General features: G+C 31.6%; 1 protein-coding gene across 7 annotated transcripts in view; it reads left to right on the forward strand.

Moving 5' to 3' along the window:
- The window catches only part of LOC134230377 (cadherin-23-like), a 32,773-nt gene that overhangs the window by 1,548 nt on the left and 9,047 nt on the right, over nt 1-22,178 (forward strand). For 4 of the 7 annotated variants that reach the window (XM_062712155.1, XM_062712153.1, XM_062712159.1 and 1 more), the window contains exons 3-22: nt 7,206-7,303; nt 10,077-10,154; nt 10,475-10,647; nt 11,279-11,341; nt 12,293-12,382; nt 13,726-13,812; nt 14,103-14,114; nt 14,482-14,601; nt 14,841-14,966; nt 15,224-15,302; nt 15,604-15,722; nt 15,908-16,108; nt 16,492-16,653; nt 16,951-17,115; nt 17,367-17,431; nt 17,560-17,797; nt 18,068-18,298; nt 18,641-19,162; nt 20,750-20,894; nt 21,264-21,473. In XM_062712155.1, the coding sequence (XP_062568139.1) occupies nt 7,252-7,303; nt 10,077-10,154; nt 10,475-10,647; nt 11,279-11,341; nt 12,293-12,382; nt 13,726-13,812; nt 14,103-14,114; nt 14,482-14,601; nt 14,841-14,966; nt 15,224-15,302; nt 15,604-15,722; nt 15,908-16,108; nt 16,492-16,653; nt 16,951-17,115; nt 17,367-17,431; nt 17,560-17,797; nt 18,068-18,298; nt 18,641-19,162; nt 20,750-20,894; nt 21,264-21,473 (2,938 nt within the window). In that variant the 5' untranslated portion in view covers nt 7,206-7,251. Of the gene's footprint in view, nt 1-1,628; nt 1,748-4,368; nt 4,522-7,205; nt 7,304-10,076; nt 10,155-10,474; nt 10,648-11,278; nt 11,342-12,292; nt 12,383-13,725; nt 13,813-14,102; nt 14,115-14,481; nt 14,602-14,840; nt 14,967-15,223; nt 15,303-15,603; nt 15,723-15,907; nt 16,109-16,491; nt 16,654-16,950; nt 17,116-17,366; nt 17,432-17,559; nt 17,798-18,067; nt 18,299-18,640; nt 19,163-20,749; nt 20,895-21,263; nt 21,474-22,178 lie in introns of those variants that run through there. The other 3 variants (XM_062712158.1, XM_062712156.1, XM_062712157.1) reach the window with 2 other exon arrangements.

The following is a 22,178-nucleotide window of genomic DNA, read 5'->3' on the forward strand; positions in this document are numbered from 1 at the left end:
ATGAATTGTTTTTAAAATCAAAATTAAACATTTGTGCCAAATTAAGTTGAAGAAATTTTAGAGGCTGGTGTATAAGTTATAGCCGTTTTGAATGGATTTTTCAAACCTACAAAGTATTGTGTCAATTAATGTATTATAAAAATTAAGAGTTTTTCATTTGGGAAATTTTGTTTTTAAAAAATCACATTCAAAAACTATATTGACTTGCAGTTGATATATTTTAGTGATAAATTAAATGTATGTTTTTAACCAGACAAGGAAATTGAATCTTTAAATAAAGTCTGCAGGTAACAAAAAAGCTACCAGGTTAAGCCTTTGTTTGCAGTTGTAATCTCAAAACAGCACATTATTAAACCTTTATTAAAATACATGCACTACTGATAGAAATCCTTATCTTTTTGTTATTGATGAGTCTATAATTCAGTAAAAAGGGGGTAGAACCTGGATGTATTAATACATCTTGATTTTATATGTATACTAGGAAAAAACAAGTATTGTTGATAAAAGCAGGGTTTATTATCAGTTCTGTAATTACACCTGTGGGTCTAGACATCGTACATAGATAAATAGATTTTATCTCACATGGTCCATAAAGCGTTAAGTGTCCAAGCAAATTGACATGCACTAGCATTCACATATGGACATATGGCTCCTATTGTTTAAGGAAAAAAATTCATCTTGCATAATTAATTTTAAAAATTTAAAAAGCAATGCAATAAAACAGTGGAATGATTAAATTCAGTGAAAATTGTGATGAATCAAAGACACTGTAAGTCACTATATAAATCAGATGTGATATCTCAGTCAATATTTTATACATTTGTCTCAGCTTTTTAGCAAAAAAGTATAACTGTGGGGGTGATAGTGAGAAAAGCACATGTGTTTATGGAATACATACAATTTATATGAATTATGATGCATCATAAATTTTAATCAAATTGATTTTCATTAGTTTAATTCACTTCAAGTTCAAAGATGTAATTTTAATTCTGTTTCTGAAAACTTAAAAAAAAAAAAAATTGATCCAGAATTAAGTGCATATCCTTTTTTTCAAAACTGCATCAGAACATTTTATATACCTGTATAGCTAGTTTGAAGATTGAACATAGTTGGCCTTGATGTATACTTTCATAAGTTTTAAAAAAGATAATAAAGCAATAAAATGTTCCACTATATTTCAAGTAGCCCCATAAAAATAAAATGTCTTGACAAGAGTACTGGTAGATATTTATAAAGACAAGCTAGGTAAAGTCCAGTTGCGCATTATAATCTCGTGTGACAAGGGTTTTCTTGAGAATTGTTAGAAATCTCCCCCTACCCGATAACCTCTTTTATAGATTGTATTGAGTGTTAATATTCAAGTTCAGAACACAGAGTACTGATAGAGGTTCGTTTCTAAACAGAGGGAAAAGGGTATGTAATCTAGCAAATAAAGAGTGGGTAAGCTTGGCATTTTTATGTTACCGCCGAAATCAGGGGTGTGTCTCCAAGATATTTCAATGTTTATGTTCGAACATGAAATACCTGGATATCTGCAGGTGATTATTTACCTTTCTTTGGGTCATTCCGTGATTTGGCAGAGAGATTATTTATGTGTATGTACATAACATCCCATTTACTGTTCTTAGGTAGTGGGAGCATTGTTTTAGCTCATGTTAATGTAAGAAAAGTGGACCATTGATGATATATAGGAATTAATTGGATTTCCCTTGATTTCTCTGAATAGGAATGTTTATGACATCATCAGGTATATATTAATAGAAATTTTTAAAATAGATTTTATTGATTTAAAACAAATAAATGAATTTTAAAAATATTCTAATTAATATCATTCTTTATAAATATTTTACTGAATTTATCATTGAATGATTATACTTTATAGAGGGTAAATTATTTGTAACAGTTTGTTTTAATTCCTACATTAAATCATTTCTGAATTTGAAATTACACTATTCAACTTTTTTGTAGGGGAAGGGGGGGTGTAATAAAATTTTGTATGACTACTTGAAGGAAAATATTGATAACAACCAAGTATCTACTGCACATGGTCCCAATGAATCTCTCATGAATATAAAACTCAGAGACAATAATCTGTTTGTTTGTCTGTAAAAGGAATTTAAAAATTGACTGAAGCAATAATTCTCACTGGTGACTTGGGAAATAAAATGTATTGACATCCACACTTTAAGTACCATAAACCTGTGGGAACAATATCAAAAGAATATTAAAACACATTATGTCCTGAAGGGTCAAGACTATAAGTACACAGTTAACATTTTTGAGGAGTTTGATTAAACCTTTAGGCCAATTGTTTTATCAGTTCTTGTGAATCTTGTACAGGTGGACAATTTTGTGATGGACTTTATGACCATTTTCTCACATTTCTTTATTTTGATAAATATCAAATATGATCGAATGTTAATGATAATATTATATCAGGGCAATATGTTTTGTGGCAGGCCTCTAATCAGTTCATGTATCAAAATGTGTGTGACAAAACAATCCATCAAAAAAAAATTACAGAGAGCTGAATAATTGTGAAATCCATTCTTTTGCATACAGCCTTTGCTTCATTGAACACATCTATACACCTTATCAATTATTGTAAATATTTTTGAAAATTGAAAGTAAGTAAATGAAATGAAGCATTCTAGGATAAAGTGAAAATGAAATCATGTATACAAGGGATTAGTATTAAATACATATAGTTTTTCATAGTTTAATCAACAATCAATATTTTCAAGGTAAGCATAAAATCTTTTACACAGAACATGTGAATGCTTTTAATTATAATTAGTAATTTTGTTTCTTTTTCAAATAATGTGAAGGGAAGAATTCCTTTGAACTGATTTATAAAAAGGAGTGAAGTTGTGTTGTTTATGTATTTGTTTAAAAGTATTAACTTCATTAATCATTTAGGAGTGTCAAATTTTGATATGTTCTATTATCATTAAAATATTGATCCATGCAAATTCAGAGTGTAGGACGAATATATATATTGGTTGACAATTAATGGGTAGCTTTTATTACTCAGTTATTGATTTTGGAGAGGTTCTTGACTTTTTATGGGTGTTAGGGTGAAAAAACTAGTCATGTGAATTAAAGTTTACCCTAATTACAATTAAATGCATCATAGCCGTTAATACTTTGACAGGAGGTCTAACGTCTTACTGTCATGTTGAAGCTTGCACCTGCTGTTAGGATGAAAATTTTAATGAATCAGGGAGAACGGACATACATCTGTCCAGTTTTGGACATTTCTCTTCATTTTGATCTTTATACCTGGACAGGGAATTTAGAAAGTATTTGTTCAAGTAATTGGGTTTAAGCAACCTATGGTTAAAAGAAGATTGGATTCTTTAAGAAGGTCTCCCAGTTCAAGATATAAGTCAACAAATGGCGGGATATGTATTGAAAGGGATAGAAATGTAACAAAGTAATCAATTCTCTCAAGTTCCACAACTGTAAACAGTCTTTGTGAAACGTTTTCATTCATTTAGACAGATTAATTGAAGCATAGATAAAATATTTTGTTAGAAGTCAAGAACATGAAAGGGCTTAAATGGATAAGCAAGGAAGGAGTTGTTACAAAAAATAGTCATTATTGAAGGAAAATCTAAGAAACAGAATCTTTAAATGGGAGATAAACAAAATATTTCAATTAATGAAATTTTAAAATGTTTGTTACTTACAATGATAATTTATTTATTTTTTTCCCCCAAATTTGGGAAAAAAAATCATATTTCATGTGTTTTTATTTATTTTGTAACTAACAGATATTTTAAATCAATTAATATCTAACAAAAAAATATACACTGTATCTCAATAAAAAATATCAAATCTATCTACAATTTCAAAAGAAAATCTATGGTCCTTAATGGATTTAACTGAAAAATAACAAATAAGGTTTTTACTTTTGAAATATTATGTTTTGTTTTGGTGAAAATAGACAAGAAAGGAGTAAAGAAAGATTCTTGTGTACATTGACCAATTGTTGAATTGGAGGAAATTTTGATGTACATGTTTAGTGTAAATGTGAAAAAAAAGCTGAGATACCTGATATATAGCAAAGAAATCAATAAGTTTCTTTTACTAAATATGTTACTATAGAAACCCTTTTCTTTAGAATTGTTTTTTTTTCCTCATTGAGAACAACCTTTTAGTATATCGTTTCTAAAGACAAAATAAATTTGTTGTTCTTTAAGGCATTCCCCTTTGTGTTCTAATAAAATGTTATAATATACCCATGCAATATGTTATTGGAGTCCAGCCGCTTCCTCTGTTAAACCACTGTTTTAGCTGTATAAAGGAGAGGGGTTGCTTTGCTTATTGATTTTGCATGAATTAAATCCATTAGACTATAGTCGCGTGTGTGCCGTACAGCGACTGTGTTGTGTGGAAGCTTGTTAAAGCTACAAATTGTCCAGGTGTGCTGAGTGAAAAAACCATTCTTTATTATAATGGAAGAGTTTAATTGACTTGAATTTGTTCATCATGGATTAAAGGAACTTCTCAACAATGGTGAGTCCATTGTGATTTTTCTGATATTCGGCCAAAATAAAATACAGGTACGTGCATCGAATTCAGGTGTGGAGTTCTCCAGGTTCCGTGTTTCAGCAGTTCGTTTTATTGGCTTGTGATCTTTAAATGTTTCAACAGTAAGTCATTGTTTAAGGGCTATATATTGGTAGACATGTTTCAGTAGACACTTAACCGGTGGGCATCTCATTAAAATCCGAACTGATTTGCAATTGAAATCAGGGTGGACCTTAGACTGACCAGGCCTGCGGGCCAAATATTCACACTTTTCAATAAGGTATGAATTAAACATGTTGACAAGGAAATTATAATATTATCTTGCGTATAAAATAAATATTATGCAAAAAACACTGTATACTAACGGTACATGTATTGAAAAACAGCTTGTAAAAGGGTGTGTCACTTACAAGTCAGGCTTCTGTCAGCTGATAATCAATGTATTGTAGATCAATTCCTAATAAGCTGGATTAATATTTCATTATATTCTGTAACTCTCTGACACATTGACCATGTAGTGGTAATAGTTTTTATATAAAAGTATTAATCTGTATAGTATGTCACTTAGATTCATCCAATTCAGTTTGGCTATTTTTCTCTCTCTCTCTCTCTCTCTCTTGAGCTTTCTCTCTCTCTAATTTGCCTTTTCATCTCTCTTACTCCCTCTCTCCCAGATTTTCTTCAGTGATATATGCAATATAACACATGGCTGCTCAATAAGATTAGAGGGCTATAAATGCCAATGATAAACCAATATCGTTATAATTATGACAGTCCTTTCTGGATTTGTAATTGGGTTTTTAAAGTTGACCGATGAAAGAAAATCATTTAAGCAGAAAAAAGGGTTAGAGATACCAATCTTAGCACACTGTGAAAGTTGCATGAACCATCCTGACGAATTGAAATAAGGAAATATTTTTGTTTTACGCAGATCATCACATTTTTATATATTTAATAAAATCATTTGAAATTTATTCAACATTTTTAAGGAAGTTTATGACGTTTTTGTTTTCCATTTTGTTTTGCTTTAAGATTGCATACTTGAAAAATAATGTATGAAATGAAATGGGATAACTCTGAAATTAAAGCATTCTCAAAGAACTTTATTCGGTAATAACCAATATTTGCCTCCAAAATCAAACTTTGATGGAGATATATTTAATTAAGTTCTTAAACAGGGGGGTATATGCTGACTTCAAAGCACTGAATATTTTCATAAGTAATGAGGTCATATGTACATAATGACGTCACAAACATGACGTAAATTTCGGTTTTTATGAATTTTACAGAAAAATGTACATATTTTGTCGATATTTTGAGTAAAAGTCACCGAGCGCATTTGTGTTCAGGATCAATATTTTGATATAATGTGTAGAATGATAATATCAATGAAATATGTCTATATTGTTCCTGAACAAACTTGCGCTCTATAAATTTAAAAGCTAAAATTGTTGAAATTTTGTCCATTTTGTCCTCTTTCTGAAAAAGGATATAACATCGGACTAGTTTGTGACGTCATAAAAACAAAAATTGTGAATACACTGCTTTGAAACTATAATATTTTCTGTTAATTTATATTTCTCATACAATTTATGAATTCAGCACATTTCAGGAAGTTTTCAAAATTTGACTTTTGTGGGGGCAAATATATGCAATATACCGCACATAGTTCTTTGAGAACTTTTATTTTTAATTATAACTATCGTAAATAGTTTCATTTATTTATTTAAACTTTCTAAAATTTGAAAACTTTTTTTTTTCAATTACAAAAATTTTAAACAGTTTCACACTTAATAAAACTTTCTCAAAATTGAAAACACAATTTTATTGCTTCTTTTAATTATAAATATTCTAGTAGGCTGTTTTGTTCATTAAAAGGTCCCTCTCTTACTCAATATTGAGCAGCAGTTCCATGTTAATCATTAAATATCATAAAAGACTGTACTTAATCCAGCATAACTGAGAAGCAGAAATTTCAAATGAATGCTTGAAGGGTCAGGTGCAGATTGAGTACAGGTCTGGAAATGTTGTTTATTGGTAACATTAATGTAAACCATGAAGTGATAATTAGTCTGCTGGAAGCTTTCATATTGTGCCTCATGGTTAGTGATCTGCTGTTAAATACCTCCTATTAATTATGGACATTTGTGTAATGGGGAATCCAGATTTATCCAATATTGCCTATATTTCTTACAAAAATTTATGTTATGAAAAAAAGTTTAAAAATTTGCAATCTAAATATTTGAAAGATATTTCAGTACATGTATTTGCATATGCCAAAATTCTTTTTATTCATAGAGGGAAAGAAATACAGTGTACTTCTTTTATACATTTCCTTTCAGATTGTGGATTACTTGCTGAAAAATGAAAGATATTTGGGAATGACTATACTATTTATATTATACTCTCTGATCCTTAGTCATTATTTTTGTCTGGAGGTCATGTTAATAAAGTTATCACTGATCACTATCATAAAGAAACTATACATACCTGATCATTTTACTATAAAACAAAGATAAATTCACTCGCATATATACTAAAAGGATTGTAAAATGAATATTATTTACTGAAATTGAGGCTCTTAGGTGAGAGGAGAATATATCATACATCTAGCATGCAATATACAACTATTTTGATTTTAAATTATTTTATTTTTACTTTATTTTTAGATGAGCTGTTTTATTAAGTGAACACATTATCACTAGTGTGAAGGAGATGAAGTCAGCTGTTCTGAGGTTGTTACTGGGCCTAGGAATTCTCTGTTTAGGTATTTTTTAATTTAAGAAAAAATGTAATTTAGAACTTGTATAATTTTATTTTAATTTTGAAATGTAAATTTAATTACTTCAAATATGATTCAAGCAATTTTTAGATGTAACTTACATTTATTTTATAGATAATATGTTTAGCAATGTTCAGATTGTTTAAAATCTTGCATATATAGGTCTACCTTCAGTACCTTGTTTCTTAATGACTGAGTTATTGCGCTATTGCTACATGTATCTTTTTGTTCATTCTTGTGTGAAATGCATCTCCTGTCAGTTGTAAAATTTTGAACAATTTCAGCTTCTTCTCTGATTAACCAATTTCAATCAATTTTGATGTTTAAGAGGAAAAAAGGGGGGGGGGGGCTAAGAAGTGTTGTACCAAACCCATCAAAATTAATGCAATCTTATAAAATATTCAATATATACATGTACTCCTGAAATCAAGCAGTCACTTTTTTTGCATGGTTATTTTAAGCAATGAGCCCTCTACCAAAATTTTGAAATTATGAGGTTCAACTCTAGGCAGTATTATAAGTTATTTATCTTATGCATTTTGTAAAATTTTCTCTTTTTTTCTCATGGACATCTTATAAACAGACTGTCTGGTTGATTAAAATTAATACTCAAACTTAACACCAAAATTGAGAAACTTATACCTGATGGGTCTATGGTTCTGGCCCATGTATTGGGCTTAGTTAGTCATATACTGAAAATGTGTGTAAAAATCTTCTTCTCTACTCATTGAGATTTATCTGGAAAACTGTTTAAATAAATTGCAATAAATCCACAACCCTCTATCAAAATTGTGAAATTAATGGTTCCTTTATTGGACTGAAGTTATCCTATATTGAAAATACATTACAACTTGAAAATCTCTCTCATTACATCTTGCACAGAAACTGTTTTCAGCTTATAATAAGCACTTAATTCTGTACAAGAATTGTAACTTAGTGCTCCCAAGACCATGGTGAAGGATAAGGCCATAAGGGTGGGGCTAAGTTGGTCATACATAATAAATCCTCATTGGACTCATGGGCATTTAGCAGGCAATTTTGTTTCTTTTGATTGAAATAAGCAGATGCAGTAAAACATGCTTATAGCGAACATGCTTTTGAATTGACAATTATAGCAAACTGATTTTCATTCCCTGTGTGTTTTAAAGATATTGTGAAGCTAACAAATATTACATTGTTTTATAAAAATTATTGTCCCCACCTTGTTATATGACAATCATCAGCTACATGTATTTAAAAATTCTTGTCCCCATGGAAATTGAATCAGGACCCAGGGTGGTCCTTAGCTTCTCATTTATTGAAATTTTTGTGCTTTACCTTCTTTGCACCTGAACATCTAGGGGACATGCTGCATAAATATATAATCTAAATGATAATAAAGAGTGCCACCAAATTATTAACTTTTTGTCACCAAGTCCAGAGACCAATTCCAGGTGGGACCAGTTGGTTATATAGTCAGGAAAATCATTAATTCTCAGGTGACTCTCAATGCCCATAGGCCTCTTACATTCTTTCAAAATTGTTATTCAATTACATAAATTTGAGAAAAACAAAAAATAATTGAGCTGTTTTCATACTACATTGTATATGCTTGCAAAAAAAAAATAAATAAATAAAAAAAAAATCAGAAGATAATTTTTTTCCAAAGAATATATGTATAGCACAAGGCAAGGCAATGATAAATATTCTTGTTCTATTGCTCCCCCCCCCCCCCTCAGTAAAAAGTTAATTGTTTAGTTCAAGCCATAAAATTGACTGTCGGTTTTTTTTTCTTTGTCATGAAAAACATTGATTGTGAAACTGTCTTAACCATTGTTTCATTGATCCTGTACAGTATTAAATTCACATTTCTAAGATATCCTCAATTTGTCATATGTTATCTACCCCACAATTGAAAAAAAACAAAAACTTGTACCTTGATCTGGTTACATGTACTGTATAAGCAGAATTTTTAGTGAGGATTCAATTTTGGCATTATTTGACAGTGTCATGTGGCTAAAATTGAAAAAAAAATTTAATTACGCTTTTTTTCATAGCTTCAGGAGTTTTTTGCTAAAATATTTCTAAAATGTAACTTGTACTTTTATGTTGTTGAATTATATGAGAGCTTAGTGCATGTTGGTTAGTGGTTAAATAACTTCCTTCTTTATATGAATCATCAAGGTAAAACAATATTTGAAGATCATTGGTATAGAGAACATTATGACACCAAATTTTTTTTGCTAATAACTATTCCATAGAAGTCACATAAATCATCGATGAAAAGATACTAAGCAAATAAAAATGATCATATAACCATATTTTTGGCCTCTCATCAGGCTATTTTGGTTATTAAATGAAAATTTATTAAAATAATCAAGCATCCTTGAATTTATTGGATGCAATAACCATATAATATATGTATTGGCATAAAAATATCATTTATTGCAACATAAATTGCATATGAAGTTTGCAATAAAAATATCAAATCTAGAAATCTCTGCTGAAACTGGGAAATGCAATTGACTTTGGAAATGATTCATTGGCTTTATCCAAGGGAAAAATGGTTTACAGTTAGAGAAATAAGTTCTGTTGAGAACTTGTCTGTAGTTCATTTTCAGGGCATAACTGGATTACCCTAAAAAATTTGTTTTGAGAGGAAACTAGTATGCTAGCAGGCATGACCTTTCTTTTTGATCATAGGGCCTCAATCTGGAAATTTGGTCTCACATTGCAATAAATGACCAATTATTCAGACTCTATTCAATTCTTTTTTCAGGCCTAAATGCAACCAATAATCCACCAACCCTGCTGAATTTCAACAGATACATCTTTGTCAAGGAAAATTTTCCAATAAGTAAGGGATTTCTAAATGTCAGTTGCTACCAATAATAGAAGATGTAGATGATTTTTTTTTACTCTTACAAAATGTAATTTGTACTATAGAAGATATTAAAAAATGAAAGTTGACATATTGGTATTTTAAAAATAAGTTCCCTATTCTGATACATTGTTTTGTTTTTTTTTTTTTGCTTTTAATATGTTGCTTTAAGAAACTATATAATGATAGAAATATTGTATGTATATTATAATTTTTCAAATGCACTCAATAGTTAAAAACAAAATGTATGTTTAGAAAGCAGAGCTAAGATTTTCAGTAACTTTTTTTCTCATTAGATGGTAGCCTTGGAATTCTGTCCGCCAGGGATCAAGACGGACCTGACCAAATCACATTTACAATTAAAGATGATGTTACAAGAGGTCTGGTGCGCTTGAGTGAGCATTTCGGAGACAGCACAGTGAATAGATCGGTGGAGATTATTTTAATCAAACAACTTGATAGGGACCATGTAAGTATATTGATTGACACAGAGCTTCTTAGAGAACACTAAGAATATTTCCCAGAGGATGGAACGCCCCAATGAGTATCTTGTGCATATAGTCAGAAAGCTTTGTAATGTGCTAGGAAAACAAGTGTATTGTGCTTTATTGTAGAGTGTTAATTTAAGGAATATTAATTAAATTAAAATTAATTTGCAAAGATTTTTCTTAGATTAATTGTTTTGTTAGTATTAGTTGCATAGTAAATCGAAAATCACAGAAAATTGTGAGTTTTTAATGCCTGTTCTAAAATATAATCACATGAATATATTCTAATATGCCATTTGAAAATATGTACATGTAATCTATAGAAAATTAAATTTTTTCAATAGTTCAATGAGATACTTTAGTGCATGAATTAAGTCTATACAACATATTAGTCCTTGGAGTGGATGTTTACTTTCTCTCCAATTTTTTATGTTCATTAAAAGCTAACGTTTATTGATGAAAATTGAAAAACTAGATCAAACCATCAAGTTGAATCACAATCATTTTGTTCTGTAGCTCCTTGTTTGTATGATTTAGACAACTAAATCAGTAAACAAGTCTGTTATCCAATTACCGAGCTCCTGACTGTGATGAATATGTACTGTGTTTCAGGAACCAGCAGACAGAAAGCTGTACTTCAATCTGGCGGATGGACAGGGCTCCAGTGCTAACAATGTGAGAATTAGATTTGTGACTGGCAAGTCGCTTCATTTACAAGGCCATTACCACTATAATAGGGAATCCCCAATCCATTTGGTGCCGCACACTTCAGTTCCCTTATGGGAGTAGCATATTTCTTCACTGCTATAACTTATGACTGATGGTCAATATTTTGCCTCCCAAGTTCTATATAGATGAATTATTCAATGTAGAGTGATAAGGGGGAGAGTATAATTACTTCTTCTAAATAACAGTGCTAATGTACCATACTGAAAATGATGCAGTCAAGATGATTCATACAATATATTAATTAACTGATATTTCAACAGAAAAACTCATTATATATAGTGGTACATATATTCAAGGTGAACAACGATTTTAAATATTAAATTGGAATATGAAGTAATTTTAATTTGCCCTAGCTGCCATTCTTGGAAACACTTTTCACAAAAGTTATTGCCCTTTGACTTTGAACTACAGATGTACATGTCTTCTAATTTGTACAAATTAAGATTACGGAATGAATGCCATTTTGGGGCTTATTTTCACCATTTTCAGACAGCTAAATTATGTCATGATATTGCAAATGATTCAAGGAAACAAAAGCAAGAATATATGATATTCTACTTTATTTCATTGTTATCCATTGAAATAATTTTCATCATAGGACTTTTGGTACCACATAAGCAGAATTTTTAGTAAGGATCTATATTTTTGATATTATTAGCAAGGGTGCTGAGATAGCTAAAAGTGAATATTGATAAAAATTAATTGTGTTTTATTTGTAAAAGGTTCGCTAAAATATCTACTTTTATGGTATTTAAAACACAATGTGGGAAGGGACATTTTGTCATATTGACACATCTAGTCCATCCAGTTTTGTTTTCTTAAATTTCATATTTGATGCAATTAATTACTATATAAAATATAAACCAATTAATTATAGTATAGCCTTTATTATTGTAGTTGGCAGTTCAAGTGACACTCTATATTAGTGATGTCAATGATGAAGTACCAGAGTTTGTCAACCTACGTTATAAAGAGTCTGTATATGAGGTAATTATAGGCACAAAACATGAAATAGAAAATAAATTCTGTTCAAACTGAGTGGTGTGTTAGAGGTATGCTTGGAAATCTAAGAGAGTTGTAAATAAATGAGAGACATTGATTGTTATAACAGATACTTTTTAGTGAAATTATTTATATTTGATATGGTACCAGCGCTGCATTTCATTTCCGGAAATATGCATAGCATTTCCGACAATTTTTTATTTCATTTCCGACATTTTTTGTTTTCATTTCCGACATAATTTTTTTTTCATTTCCGGAATTTACCTGTGCGACAATTCAATGTTTTCTAAGTAAAAGAAAATGGAATTTTGAATGTATTTATACCAAAATATTAACAACAAAAAAATAACAAAAAAAAACATCTTTACATATATGCATACATGTAGGACTAAGTCTAGTTAAAGGAGTTCAATGTGCATAAAACTTTTTCAACACATTTAATGTACGCTACATTATATGTAAGTGACAGCAGCATACTTATGTCCAAGTCACTGATAGATTTACAAAATTGGATTTCGATGATTTGTTGATAATTTATTCCTTAAATTTTTCATAAGGAAAGTTATCAAATCTGTTACTATATTTATACTACATATGTATTTGAAAAATGTCGGAAATGAAAACAAAAAAATGTCGGAAATGAAAACTACAAAATGTCGGAAATGAAAAGTTGATAATTACCAAAAATTCCGGAAATGAAATGCAGCCGGTACCAGGTACCGTATAATCCCCATTAACCACCCCTATAAGCGCCCCTATGGCTTTTTCAATTGTCAGGAAATAAGGGCCCCCTTTACAATGATTAAAATAATCTAGAATCATATCAAAAGTCTGCCAAATTTTAAAGAAAATGAAAATGATACTTGTCTATTATCCAATTTCTCGGTGGAAAAATTAATCATTTAGCATAATTTGGTTGTATTATCTTCACTTACATTATTTTAGTGGTTCTTTGATTTTTTTTTTTCAACAGAATTTTAAAAGTAAAAATATGACAAAAATTATAAAGAGAATACCAAAATAACTGCCCCCATTTCGCAATTTTCTAAGTGCCCGGGGCGGTTACCGGTAATAGGGATTATACGGTATTTTGAATTTTCGCAAAAGCATAAATTTTTCATGAGATATATTAGTTGGCTGTTTTATCAATGAAATAATCTGGAGAAATTTTTTTTGTCTCATAATTTACCTGCAGTTGGGCTAACTTAACTAAATCATTAAAAAAAATTCTTGAACTAGAGATGATGTGCCATTCAGATAGTATATTTTAATACACAAGAAATTTGTTTTCTTTTAATCAGTTTATTCACTTATTGTATTATACCTAGAATGCTACAGTTGGAACGACAGTTATAAGGGTTTCTGCCCAGGACCCAGACAATGGTTTAGGTGGCACCGTGTCTTACTCAATGGAGGTAGGAATTCAAATCTTACTGAAACGTCAGGAGAAAGTTATCCAGAACTCTTATCAAGCAAGAAATAGATCCAATATGATTTTCTATTGAGCTTAATACGAGTATACATTAAATGAATATCAGTTTACCCTGCCAGGTAAATATATAATTTTTAAAGATTAAGTTGTAGATTTAAAAGATATTAACATTTTATATGAACTTGTTTGAATAATTGTACATGTACTGTTACTTCAATATTTTTGATGTTCTATCTTTTATGATATCTTACTATCTTTTAATTTTTTTTTCAGCCTGTAGCCCAGGTAATTATTTTTTCATTTTCACCGTCATATACCAGTAAATCTCCCATAAATACAGTCTGTATCTCAAATTGATTAAATCTGTTGAAGCTTAACTTCTATTTTTGTCCCTGTTAGTTAATGTAAGTTTTTTGTGGATATGCATGTAGTTCCTAATCAATTGAAATCTGAGAAGTTTCATGTATGAAGTATCTTTTTCATTTTGAACTTTAAATTTAAATTTAATAACATAATAATAGAATGAACGACTGATAAATGAAACACAGCATTCATTGTGATTTAATCAGTTATTAATGATATACTAGAAGATAAAAAGTTAAATTAATATGTTGTCATTAATTCCTCCTACACAGTTCGTTTTATATTTCAGGCTGCCGATGAACTGTATAAAAATGCCTTCCGTATTGACGGAGACACGGGAGATATCATCATTAACTCTTCCCTGGACTTTGAAAAGCACAACTTTTATGAATTTGTTATAAAGGCAAAAGTATGTACTAATAAATGGTTTAACCATATAGACATAAAGCGAAGGGAAGCTATGAAGAAAAATATATAACAAACTAAAGTGAGATATATTTGCCAAAAGTTTTGGTTTTTGAAATGCCATGATGAATAACAGGCCAGCTAGTCTATCCAGCTGTCAAAGAACCTTTTCTGATTTTCAGCTAAATGAACATTTATGAAATTGAATTAAGAAAAAACAACTAATGCTGCTGATTTTGATAGGATGGATTAGGCAGTGAGAGTACAAACAACGCTGACTTTGTATTAACCGTCCTTGATGTACAGGACACGCCCCCTTCCTTCTTCAATCTACCTTACAGTGTTGTCGTGCCAGAGGACAAAGCTGTGGTGAGTAAAGGAACTTTTTCTCTAGCAAAAAATATTTTTCAAATATGTTTCTCACTATTCTGGCACATAGAATGGGGTATTGTACTGTGGGTAATGTATGGGAAATTTTAAGATTTTTATACCTGTATGTGATCTTTTTTCATCTGAAATTTGTTTGTATATTTTCATATGATGAAGAACATTTGCATATATGTATTACATAATTACAACTTCACACATAATTTTATTATCACATTTTTACATGAAATTAATTTTAGGGTTCACAAGTCCTTCAAGTTACAGCATTGGATGGAGATAGAGGGGTTCCAAATGGTATCAGATACACATTTGTTTCAGGTAATTGATATTTGTAATTACATATTGTATTTAGAAATTAACTTTACACACAGAAATGTACAATTATGGAGCAAAGTTTTGATTTTTTACTTCTGAAAAGAATAAGGAACATTTTAAATTTGCTGCAAAAAATATTGATAGACATAAGCTTTGCATCTTCTAACTTTCCAGGAGTAGAAGCAGGTTTGAAACTCTTGGCAAATTTGCAGCATTAATTTTACAAACATATTTTCCATTAAATTCTATTTTCTTTAAAAGTTGTGAAACTGATATCATTATGGGCTTATTTCCTTTATTTCAGGTGACTATGAGAATTTCAATATTGATTCCAACACAGGATGGATCACCATAAAAACAGAACTAGACAGGGATGCTGCCTCTGTACAAAACAGTGGTGGGGTGTATGCAATGTATGTCAAGGTATGATAACATTTTCAAAAAATGACCTGCATTGTCTGAGTTCATTTCCATGGTTTTTATACATGTGTTGCCAAGAAGACAAAAATAAAACTACAGATTAACAAATGTATGAAGTCCATTTCTGTGTTGCATTGAGGAGTTACATGTAAATGCGTTTTTTGTGGACATATGTATCTCTATGATAGGCTGAAGAGGTGATGTCTGGCGTGAATTATGGGAACACTACTGCCACTACCCTGGTGACGATATCTGTGTCAGATGTCAACGACAACACTCCAACCTTCAACCACGTCAACTACACAGCTACCATTCAGGAGAACATGCAGAACGGTGTCCCAGTCATTTTTACCGCTAATACCATCATGTCTGTCAATGACATTGATCAGGTGAGTCAACATCGAGGTATCTTATGATCTAATGTTTACATACACTCTAAGCTGAATTGAAAAAAATGAATGAAATGGATGTGCAACAGCTGGGAGGAAGAAATGGGCACAATCAGCAAAAAGTGATCAGACATTAGTTTAACATATATTTAAACTATTAGGTTATAATTGAACGATTTATGTGTTTATAATTGAAAAGAGTCTGATATTAGATAACTTTATTTTTGTCCTTTGACCCCCACTCAATTAGAATGTTAAAAAAAACTTATGGTTGTTAAAGGAAAGATGAAGGATAAACCTGTTTTCCTCTTTGCAGTACTGATGAGGAAAGTTATATATTTGATTTAAATGCAAGTATTTATTTACTTTGTATTTTATTTCAGGGACTTAACAGTTACTTTGAAATCACTTTGGAGAAGGATGGCCAACCCTATTATGACTTTTCTCCTTTACCAAAAGAAGTTTTTTCAGAGTCTTCCATTCTGATAAGGGTTAATAATTCTGTGGGTCTTGATTATGAAAAGAAGAGAACAGCCACTTTTGATGTGAGTTTCCCTTTTCTATTTTCTCTTCAAGCATGGTTATATGAGTGTTACATCATATTACATCAAACAATGCATCACATTTCATGAAACAATGCATCACATCACATTACATAAAAGAATGCATCACATTACATCAAACAATGTATCACATTACATCAAACAATACATTACATCAAACAATGTATCACATTACATCAAACAATACATTACATCAAACAATACATCACATTACATCAAACAATGCATTACATTACATCTCATTGCATTACATTACATTTTGATTATATGACATGATAGGTAATAGCAAGAGAACTGAGGACCAACCCAAAGAGGAGCAGTTCAGTCAGGATGACAGTCCACATTCTTGATGTCAATGATAATCAACCACAGTTTGAAAACTCCTCTTACTCAGCAGAGATCCCCGAAAACTCTCCATCGGGGACAACTTTTAAAACATTAAAGGTAACATGCTGGATTTATAATAATATAATACAAATTTAGTGTTTGATTACAAAATTTCAGTGAGTGTGTGCAAAGTAAAATTTTTGAAAATTTTAAAAGAGGTGGATATTTTCTGAACTACATGTATTACAGAGTAAAATATTTGAAAATTAAAATGAAATTGATATTGAATGAAATATTACGGTGTAACTTTATGATGGAGAATATTTTTGAATATTTATCATTGCATGTCATATTATTTATCAATATAGGCAACAGACCAGGACTCTGGAGTCTTTGGAGAAATCACATATTCAGTCCGAGGGGGAAATGGAAGGTTGGTATAGCTTAGGCACTGCACAGAAAATTTTTCAGTTGAATACTTTTATAAATTGCTTTTTTTCCTGCAGTACATGTACATTTCCTTTTTTTTTTTATTATGTTATAAAATATGTATCACTTTAGATTTGGAATCAACAATAAAACTGGAGAGGTGTATAATACAGAAGTCCTGGACAGAGAGAAGATTGGTGAATATTACATCACGGTGGAGGCCAAGGATGGGGGTGGATTCCGAACCACTGTAGAATTATATGTGAAAGTCACTGACACCAATGACAACAGACCACTGTTCACCAGGGATGCTTACTTTGCGTCATTGAAGGAAGGGGCAATGTCATTCATCAGAGAACTTAAATTGGAGGTATTTTCATTGCATAAATCAGTTTGAAGATCCCTTGACTTTGGATTTGAAATTCCTTTAAACCATTTATTCATGCATACGTTCTGAGTTAAAATTGCATTTAAAATTTTTTTTTAATCGTGAAAAACAAAACTTTCATTTATATTAAGTATTTAGAATAGAACACAATTATCCATGCTTCAAGCTTTTCGCAATGTCATTTTTCATCAGAAGAATGGTAATAAATTTTTATAGTGGTAGATTATTTGGTATATTATTATCTATTTCCAGGCTACAGATCTGGATGAGGGCATCAACAGCCACGTCCTATACTCTGTATACAACATAGAGCCCCCTGTCCTTAACATCTTTACCATACACAACACCACGGGTGTGGTCAGACTGACCCGGGCCCTGGACTATGAGCTGGTCAATCTGGATCAGGTTCTGCTAGAGGTCCAGGCCTGTGACCAGGGGTCACCTCGGCTGTGTTCCAACATCAATGTCACCATTGATCTAGAGGTAGGAACTTTATGGACTAAATGTTATAAAAAAAGCTTTCCTAATAGATTGTACTCTGTAAAATATCAAATATGTATATAATTTTAATAAATGAACCTTTAAACCAATATGCTTTTGCAATGAGAATGCATAAGAATGAGCTAGACAGACTGTGAGTACAGACAGTTAGTTCAGCAATGAATAGAAATATTATTTTGTATCTTAATTACTCTGGATAGAAAGAGGTAAAGATAGAGGATTAGAAAGGAAAATATCTTATTTTTATACATTTACATGATTTCTCACTTTAAATCTACAACACAAGTACTGGTATTTTAAAAAATTCTCTATTTTTACTTTCAGGATGAAAATGACAATGCACCTGTATTTACTCAATCGATGTATCAAGTTGATATTTATGAAAATGCAACCATAGGATCTCAGGTGTTGAAAGTACATGCTTATGATTTGGATGGAACAGCCCCAAATAACGAGTTTGTGTTCCGCATTGAAAGCACAGCCCAGGACAAGTTCATAGTAAACTTCAGAACAGGAGAAGTGACTGTGGAATCAGAACTAGATCATGAATCAAGGTCATCCTACTCCTTAAATATTTCTGCCACAGATCGAGGGTCTGTGTCGTTAGAGGGATTTTGTCTGGTGCAAATTAATGTCCTGGACATAAATGATGAAGTTCCCTACTTCGCGACAAGCTCACATTCTGTAACTATCCAAGAGAACATGGCTTTAGGTTCCCCTGTTGTGACAATAACAGCTGTAGATACGGACAGCAATCCAAGACTCCGATATCAAATTCTGGAGGACTCCATACTAGCTGTGGATGAGGAGGGGAGGGATGTCAATGTTACAGCCAATCATATACAGGTAGGGTTATTTGGAATATCTCTTTAGAACTGATCAAGCAGTCCAAACTTTTTTGTTAAAGCCCGAGATAATAAGCACCGCCCTCAGATTTACCTGGTCTGTATCCCCCTGTCAATCAAATAAATTAAGGTCCAACATTGGGTACTTGAAACTGATTGACATTTGGCCACTAGTCCCTGTGTATATCTCTTTCACCTTGTTTGACACGCGTGGCCACCATCAAATTAACTTTCGGTCTTCTGATGTTTAGCGCTAAATTACCATCGCAATGAGGAAGCCATTTCGGTGCAAACAATTTCAGCTTGATTATAATTGATTAATTATCTGTATTACAAATATTTCATTAAAAAATGAATTTTTATCTCATTGTATTTCAATAAAATAAATCACGATTGTGTATATTTTGCTAGTGAAAATTGCATAGGCGAATGAAATCTTGTTTTCAGTCGTAAAAATTAAGAATGATTTTTGTTGTGAGACACGGCGAAAAATTACGATGAAAATAAAGGAGAAAATAAGCTGGTAACACAATGGATAACTAAGGATGAAACGAAATATCTTATAAGTAACAACTTCGCTTGGACAAGTATTAAAGAATTGAAAGTTTCTTTCTTTTCTTTTCCTTTTTATAACCGAGCATTTCTTACTTAGTGGGTTGTTACCTTCTTTCAAGGTCACAGCTGTTAAAAATAGTTTAGAAAGATATGTTAGCAATACATTAATATTTTGTTTTAAGTTGTTTACTTCTAATCTAAATTTACTTAAAATACACACATACTTGTATGTAATTTTAACTTTACAAAACCATCGTTATCATCGCGATTTTTTCACATTAGGATACAGAATGTACATTTGCTAAAAATAGGACCACGCGACTTTTTATATACAAACGGCAAGTAACTGTTACTATTTGATCATGATCGAAGCTCTAATCAATTGTTACTATATTTACGATAATTAATTATGAATAGTTTTTAAGATTTTGAAAGGAATAGACAAGGATGAGTATTATTTTTACAACGAACTCAAGTCGTAACTGCTGTACATGTGACGTACAACAAACCGTAGATTTTTTTTTTTTTACAAAAGTTGGCCAGCGAGATTTCTGCTTGTAAGTCTGAAATTACGAAATTTTACAATTATCATTAATTATTATTGATAATTTTTTATTTACGATGTCAAATTCTACTAATTTTATGATGAACAGTTGGCCACCAACCTGTACAGGTAATACCCATGGACTTCCTGTGTATACTGTTTGTGTATAGGGATTAGCGCTTCCCACGGTCTGCACGACCGTCAATGCCTCGGGGTGCCACGCGTGTAAAATTTAGTCCCTCCCCTTACCTGAGAAAACCGTACGGTTAGAAATCTCGGCCTTTAAATATAAAATGGATATTTGTTTATACACAATAAGAAGTTTGTAGTTGTTCTATCAAACTTCATTGCCTTAAAGTAGGTGAAACTAAAGAAAAAAAAGATAGACTCAAGGAAATAAGATATTCATGTTAAAATGAGAAAAGGAGTAGTTGGGACTGCCAGACTGATGTTGGAGATAGTTCACCTGAATATTGTTTTATTTTATAGGATTATTTTGGTATACAAAGCACCACTGGCACTGTGTTTGTTAATTCAGCAATAGACAGAGAAACAGCAGAAAGAGTGGAACTAAAGATCCTTGTTCAGGACCTCAATGGATGGCAGCCCTCAGCAGATCAACAAACAGCAACTGGTAAACAATTACCATTGATAGAAGTGGAATTTTTATCGCATATAAATTTAGTGATTTCTTCTTTAAAATCATCAACTAATTTTAGCATGAAGTAATTTTAGCAATTTTGTGATGCCTTCAAATAATACCCCCTATGAAGAATGGTTTGTCAGTGATATTTAATTTTACCAATATCAACACCTTTGCTGAAAATGCCAAAATTGAGTCCTTGCTAGATTTCTGCCTATTCGGTATTGCAGCTAAGCTTTTACGTAAATTTCCTCATTTATAATGTGACACACTTGCGGATTTAGGCTGAGAAATATACTTTTTCCTCCATCGCAAACTTTTAAAATTTTTGTGAAATTACTTCCCTTGTTTTCTTTACAGCCACCTTGACAGTGACCTTAGAAGATGTCAATGACAATCCCCCTCAGTTTGTGGGAGGCCCCCAGTTTCAGGTGAACGTCTCGGAGGGGAGGGAGGTCAATGACCTAGTTATAACGGTATCAGCTGTGGATCCGGACAAGAAACAAACCATATCCTACAGTATAGGGCAGGACTCCATCAATTCCTTCCAGATCCCAGATCCAAGTGTTGGTGAGGAGGCTTTGTTATATCGGATATTATTGTAATATTATTTATTGAATGGCTGGGAGTTTTTAGATCTAAAATCAAATTTAAATAAGATGGAAAGAAAACACTAATTTGAAGAACTGTACATGCTCTTATTATACCCTTAGTATATAGGAATCACCTTGTCCATCTGTCCGTCTGTCTGTGCAATCGTGTCCGGTCCATATCTTTCTTACAGAGGGACATTAGAATCTACTACTCCACACAAAGATTGCCCATAACCCAAGGGTGTGTCATGACCTTGACCCAAGGTCATTTGGGGAACTTTAAGGTCACTGGAAGAAAAATTTCATAATTCATGTCCGGTCCATATCTTTCTTGTGAATAAACTTGGTAGGTTCTCATTTCACACAAAGATTGCCCATGACCCAAGGGTGTGTCATGACCTTGACCCAAGGTCATTCAGGGAACTTCAAGGTCACTGGAAGAAAAATTTCATAATTCATGTCCGGTCCATATCTTTCTTGTGAATAAACTTGGTAGGTTCTCATTTCACACAAAGATTGCCCATGACCCAAGGGTGTGTCCTGACCTTGACCCAAGGTCATTCAGGGAACTTCAAGGTCACTGGAAGAAAAAATTCATAATTCGTGTCCGGTCCATATCTTTCTTGTGAATAAACTTGGTAGGTTCTCATTTCACACAAAGATTGCCCATGACCCAAGGATG

The sequence above is a fragment of the Saccostrea cucullata genome, unplaced genomic scaffold (assembly GCF_032062105.1).
Source record: "Saccostrea cucullata isolate Sc308-1 unplaced genomic scaffold, CSIRO_AGI_Scuc_v1 ctg315, whole genome shotgun sequence".
In the NCBI taxonomy this organism is placed as follows: Eukaryota; Metazoa; Mollusca; class Bivalvia; order Ostreida; family Ostreidae; genus Saccostrea; species Saccostrea cuccullata.